The sequence below is a fragment of the Momordica charantia genome (assembly GCF_013281855.1).
Source record: "Momordica charantia cultivar OHB3-1 chromosome 9 unlocalized genomic scaffold, Mcharantia_2.0 BLBB01000009.1, whole genome shotgun sequence".
NCBI lineage: Eukaryota > Viridiplantae > Streptophyta > Magnoliopsida > Cucurbitales > Cucurbitaceae > Momordica > Momordica charantia.
In genome coordinates, this window is record NW_028275167.1 from 25,725,937 (window position 1) to 25,732,817 (window position 6,881).

Sequence of the window (6,881 nt, forward strand, 5' to 3'; positions counted from 1 at the left end):
GACTCTGAGAAGCAAATAAACCAAAACTAAAATGATGGTATATAAACCTTTGCTTTTCAAAATAAGTTTTTGAAAATTCAATATGCTTTGGATACATTGACAATGGAGGAGAGAGATAATATAATATAATGGTTTTTTGTTCTCTAAAATTGATATTTTAGTTATAAAAATTGAAACAGTGGGCACTTAAATTTCCCTACCATAAAGTGATAAATGCATTTGTTTTATACTTCAAGAAGACTTTTTTCAATAGAAGAAATTGAAACCAAAAATAGTCTTTATAGGCGTTTGTGCATTGCTCTTTAAGAAATGAATTAATATTCTTTTTAGTTGGACAAAAAAAAAAAGATTTTGTTATAGAAAGTAAAATAAATAAATAAATAAACCGTTCCACCAATTTTTCAGTTGAAACAGAAAAACCAAAAATCAATTATCTCAAGTTCTTCCAAGCAAAGTACCCTTTGAAATGTTTCAAAAAAAGAAAGAAGAAAAAAAAGTACCTTTTGAAACTCACATTCACTTGCTACAAATCTTGGTTGTTCAATCTATTTCCGAAAATAATTATAAAATTCATTCAAATTTTAAAAACTAAAAGTGGTTTATTTCAAAAGTTTGAATAATTTTAAAACGTAAAAACAAAACTAATTAATTGATTTTCAAAAAAAAAAAAAAGAAGTGGCATTTGATAACCCTTCTATTCTTTTTTTAAAAACAATTAATTAAAAATTGTACTCAAATTTCAAAACCTTTAGCTGAAAATTCAAAAGCATTTTTAAAATGGCCTACTAGAAGATAACAATTCTTAAAATCATACATACATCATAGATTCTTCACAGAGTAGTACAACCTATAGAACAGATCCTATTCAAGCAAAGTCGTTATTGATGAAACAGCAAACGACCCATAATTCAACAAAATGGCCTACTAAATTAACATTTTACAAGCAAAGGAAGAAAAAAAAAACTCAACTTCAAGAAAGAAAAAAAGTTGAAATAACAAAGATGAAGAATCAAAATCTCATACATCATCAGAAGAGAAAAATCCTAAAAGAAAAAAACAAAAGCATAACTCCACCAAGCTAATATTTGTACAAACCATGATCTGATCATCAAACATTTTGATTTTTCTACCTCCTCTTCCTCCTCCTCCTCCTCCTCCCTTTTTACAGCCTAAAACAAAATTCAAATACTAAAAACTTCTTATCTCTTCTCTTTAGGGGCAGCATCGGCCTTTTTGTTCATCTGTCCCTCAAACTCTCTTCATCTACCTTCATCTTTCTCTATACTCTCAGATTATAAAATGTACAGCCAACAGTTCTTTTCTTCTTTTTTTTGTTTTGTTTTGTTTTGTTTTTTTTCTTATTTCAAGTCAGCTTCTATCTGAATCATATAGATACAGCAGCTATTACTTACTAGACAGACATTAAACGGAAGCGGAAAGAGAGACCGCGCTTTGTGCTATCCTCAGTTAGCTGTACAACTTCCTTCCCTGTTTTCCTAACCCATCTGCGCTGGCTTCGGAGCCAGAATGCTAATCCTCCTCTCTGTCAATGCAATTTGAGTTCGTTTTAGATACCCCGACATTGAAGAAACGAAATAATATCAATCAAGATCGAACATAAGAACAAACTCGAGAACTTCCAGTGAATGGTGTGAGTTCCCTATCTCTTATTTTCTCTTCCCTTGTGTTTTTCTTTTTCCTTTTTTAATTTCCAACACTACTTTGCTAGCTATCCTGTTTTATTCTCGCTCGTTATTCTTTTCCTTTTCGCTCATTTACTGAGTATCCACCTCACACCGCATGCAAGTTTTGAATAGGTTGAAGCTCTAAAGGACGTTCTACCTAGTACAGAAGTAAAAAAAAAAGATACAGTAAAATAATTGGTAGATAGAGAGATCATACCTCCGGCAGCGACGAGTTTCTCCACACGAGCGACTATGTGCTTACCGTAGGTATACTTCTTCAGAGCATTTAGATGAACTTTAATCCTATTAAGAATTAGTTCAAGTTGCTGGTCATCGCACGTTTCCAGCACTTTCTGAACAACGTAGTTTGCAAACTGATCCTTCATCATAACCTGGATTTGACAACAGAGTAAAGAACGTTAAGATATTCGTTGGGTTTCCTTTTTCCATAAGAATCTGCAGGACGACAAGTTCAAAATGGAAGACAATAAAAATTCGTGCTTTAGACCAAAAAAATGCAGTAGAAACAGGTAGAGAAAGGAATATCTTTCTCAAATTTCTCCTTTTGGAGCAGACAATGAATTGGCTTACTTAAAATTGTCATACCAAGGCAATAGAGATCTTTTATATTAACTTTCATTTTCGGTATGGTCGGGGATGGAGGAATTTCTCGAGGGGATGTGGACAATACCTGAAGGGGCTCATTTTCATCAGTGGTACCAAGCATCTCGTTCACCAGGGCCTGGCGTTCAGAAGAAGTTCCAAAAGTGAGACATTTCTCGATGACATTGGAGGCAAACTTCTGTTGACTCATTTGAACTATCTGCCCAGTCAGTTTCTTTATAATAGCAGAGCGTTCGTGCGGCTTCCCGTGCTCGAGCACGTGCTAAGATCAAGGGCAACTAATTAGAAACTTACAGCACTTTGGTGACAAAAACTACAAAACAACTCAATGAGATAAGCAATTTTTCATGCAGGCCAGAGCTACTTAAAATGCCCTTCCAACTACTAAAAAAGAGTGCCTTGATTATTGACAAACCTGCACAACATAGTTTCCATACTGATCTTGAGCCAACATGCAGACAGACTGCAAAATCTCATCCATCATGATGTGCTGCGTTTTCGGGTTGTTGCAGTGCTCGAGGACTCTCTGTGAGAGGAAATTATTGAATGATTTTAGCATTGCAACCAATAAATGTAATGATTATTGTAGAAAATTTCGTAGAATGATGCAATTTTGTTCATAAAAGATCAGAGGGAACAGTATGAAATAACTTACCTGTATAACACGACAACCATATGGATGAGTTGACAGTGTCACGACTTGATCATAAAATGTCGAAACAATGAACTGAATGGCGTCCTCAGGTATGCATTCAATGCACTTCTGTACAACATGGTTCCCATTTTGGTCACGTACACAACGCATGATATGACCATCTAATTCTGTAACCATTTTAGTCTGCTGGTCAACGTCAACCATTTCAATTGCCTGAAATGATGTTTGAGAGACCAAATTATTTTGGTTAGTGTAAAAATTGCAGCAGAACTTTAGCTCAAACTCAAGTTTGTATAAAAGAACAGGGAGCGACGTCTCAAAAAGTGAAAGGGAAGTGATGCAAAAGGAATCTGAAGATTTTCAGATAAGACAACAAGCAGCAAAGCGGACCTTTTGAATCACTCTGCAGCCATACATTTGAAGACTAAGTGCTAGCACGTGTCCATTGAGTTGATCAGCGAGTTCCCTTATTTGGGATGCAGTTCCGTGCTCAAAAAACTGGATGCCAACAGACATTAAACAACTCGATGCTCGTAATCAAATCGGAAACAAATTAGTAGTTATTCAATCTTGTCAATCCATGATCTTATGCTTAATACAAGTATGGAAAGCAAGTCGGGATCAAAGTCAATGCAAAAAAGAAATACCTTCTGGACAACATAATTACCAAAAACATCGGTCATCAAGGAAAGAGCTTGTGGCATAATTTCATGGAAAACCATGTCTTTCTCTTCTATGGAGGCAGTCTCAAGTTTCTGTTGAATGAATCGACTTCCGTATTGATCAGAGCTGTTTGGAAGGAAAATGAGAGAAACATTTACATTCAGTTCGAGCTGCATTACTAATAGCATAGAAGAAGTCTAAGCCGTCCAATGGCGAATACCTGAACTCGAAAACATGGCCTGCAATTTCTGAAAGTTCAAAACATTTGCTTTTGTTGCTTTTGAACTCATCAAGCAAAGAAGACACAAAACCTCCATTCATATTGCCACCAGCTTCAGAATGCCAACCTCCAATGCCACCTCCAGCTAAATTCCGCATTCCTGAAGAGAAGCGCAAGTTCTTACCGATGTGGTTGATGGAATTACCAGACCCAACAGGAGAGCCAGGAAGAAGCGATCCAGCCAACGGACTCCCAGGATACGACATGCCTAGACCAAACCCTGGGTTGCCATAGTAGTTATGACTTAAACTGCCAGATTTGCCAAAATAGGGTAGAACAAACTGTGAATTTTGAGGTGAAAGCAATGCTCCAAGGTAGGCTGCTTTCTGGACTCCCAGTAAATCCATATATCCATTGCCCATCAAGCTTTCACCATCCAACGGAGGGTCAGTAATTCCGGCAGCCACCTGTGCAGCAGCGTATTCATTTGATCCCAAATATTGAATATACGACGGATCCAGTGCAGGTAACTGAATAGTATTATGATTTTCCAACCTGTTGTTATTTTGAAATTCGGTGGCTGTTTCCAACATACTTGATCCTAAAGGTAATCCACCAAATGCTCTAGCATTCATGCCACTTAGTCCCATTGCCGATGCAGCAGCAGCATTCTCATACAGCGGTGGCAAATTACTGCTGCCAAGATGGGTGCCAACAATGGAGGAAACCAGAGGATTAGTCGTATAGCCGCTAAATCCATAATTCAAGAAAGAAGAGTTTGCACTGTCAATATTCTGATTGTGAGACGGGGAACCTCGTGCGTTATTAAGTGTTTGTTTATATGGCCCCTTCATATATGAAGTAGGGGATGAAACACCTTGCTTGTTGAATTCAGCTTGATCAACACCCGACCCAAGAGAATTATTTTGATGAGACCCCCTAGCTGATTGAGAAGATGAGTGTAGATGAAACTTCCCAGAGTCTGAGTTCTTTAGACCCAGATACCTTTTCATATCATTTTGATTAGTTTGCATATTGAAGAAGTTATGATGATCATCGATCTCCTGCTGAATATCCGACCGCAAGTGGCTCTCGTCATCTAGAATACCATTTGTCGACAAATTCATGCCAGAAAAAGAAGACACTAGGTCTGCAGACTCACTCGCCTTTAGCGAAACCCCGTTGAAAGAACTTCTTTTATCCACAGGACCAGATATCCTTCCACCAACTGTAGGAATACGAGGACTCGGAGCTCTTGCTACGAGTTGAGGGTCGGGAGTTCCACTTCTGGACAGGGAGGCTCCTACTGCTGATGCATAAGTATGAGGAGCGGAGGCACCAACTCCTTGGACTGCAGATATACCCTGTTTGTTCCCACCAATTGCTGCCATATCTTGATGCAAGTAAGCAAATTGGCCTTCCGAAGATTCGAGAGCGTCATCAAAGGCATTGCGGCTAGTCGGGCGAGAAGGATGTCGGGAGAGGGATATTCCATTACTTAAATCATCCTGCCATGAAAAACCAAACCATATAGCAGAAACTTAACAAAATAAAGTTTCTATTAAGAGAAAAGACAAAACATAACCAGTATCAGTACAATACTCATAATAAGTAACATGAAACAGAATGCAATTTAGTTCAATTAGGAATACTTGGATCATCAGAATTGGTACAAAACAAACAAAAATTTATGAACTTAACAGCTACTTGAGGAAAAAGAAATCTTCCCGAAAACATGAATGAACAAACAATACATAATGGAAAGTAGCCAAGCTCATATAAAAACTGTTAAAAAGCATAATCACCTGAAGGATCTCTGCAATGCTTTTCTTCCTACTCCCAAGTCCCAAACCCGGCAGCCCGATAAGGCCATCGCCAGTCCAATCACCAGCAACCCGCCTCGATTCGACACCGGTATCCTCCTTGGCTCCGACTCCAGGCTGCAACAGAAAAAGTGACCCATTCCCATTAACCCCTTCATCGCCACCAATTCCTCTACTCCCCTCCCTCCTATCTCCAATTCCCCCCAATCCCCCAGCACCCCCTCCGCCGTGCAACCGCTGCGCGAACCGCCAGTCCTCCTTCGAGAGGAGCGGCGGCGGAAGGCGAGGGTTCAGATTCACATTGGAATAGTAGTAGCTGACATAAGCAGGATCAGAGCGAAGCTCCTCATCGGAGACAAACCCTTTTCCGGCGGTTTTGTTGAATCCCAATAAATCCGAGGCATTAAACATACCGCCGACGGCGGATAAAGAGCCTTCGACGGTCGGCGGCGCAGAGCCACTCCGGCAGAGGCTGAGTTCCTTCTCTCTATCACTCACAGCTTCGTGGTGCTGCCTCTGCTGCCGTATCAACAGCCCCAAATCCTCGCCATAATCGCCACTTTTCAGCGTCGATCGCATTGAAATTTCGGCCCCCAATTTGGAATAAGTATCCGTAACCATAACTGAACTGCGGAAGAAGAAGAAAAAGAAAAAGCTCCCAACTTTGAGCTAAAAACGAGCTCAAAATCGAAAAAACAAAAGTGGGGTTCCGTTTGAAAGCTTCAAACAACCAATTCCCAGGCTCAAAAATTACAACCACCCCATAGCTTCAGACAAGAATCCAAACAGGGGAAGAAAGAAAAAACATAAAAATAGCTCTACAGGTCAAAACTTGAGATTCTTTTACTTATTGATTAGTGATTAGATTACAGTAATATGCGAATCAGATTGGGTCTGGAAAGAAAAGATGATCGCAGAAGACGGGCTTCGTTTCGCCATTTTTTTTTAGTTTCACAGAGAGAAAGGAAGCGAAGAAAGGAGACAGTGAAGTGAGGAAGGGGAATGATAAGCACGAGAGGTGGGAAGATCTGAGCCGTTGGATAAATAAACGAACGGCAGGGATTGATTCCACCGGATATATTCTTACAAGATATCCTTTTAGGGTTTTATTTCAGTGATTAATGCAAGATTTTGCCGGTTTTGGAATTTCTTCTTCTTTTTTCTTTTTTTCTTTTTCCTTTTTTTCTCATTTTCAGGAAAAATAAAATGGA

At 39.1% G+C, this 6,881-nt stretch overlaps 1 protein-coding gene across 1 annotated transcript; it reads right to left on the reverse strand.

The window, feature by feature from the left end:
* Window positions 1-969: 969 nt before the first annotated feature.
* Window positions 970-6,655, reverse strand: LOC111010038 (pumilio homolog 2). The gene is made up of 9 exons (XM_022283305.2): window positions 5,653-6,655; window positions 3,848-5,355; window positions 3,612-3,753; window positions 3,355-3,462; window positions 2,965-3,177; window positions 2,725-2,835; window positions 2,377-2,571; window positions 1,903-2,077; window positions 970-1,543 (listed from the first exon to the last, which is right to left on the reverse strand). The coding sequence occupies exons 1-9, from the start codon at window positions 6,289-6,291 to the stop codon at window positions 1,497-1,499; spliced, it is 3,138 nt and encodes a 1,045-aa protein (XP_022138997.1). The 5' UTR covers window positions 6,292-6,655; the 3' UTR covers window positions 970-1,496.
* Between the last annotated feature and the right edge of the window lie 226 nt (window positions 6,656-6,881).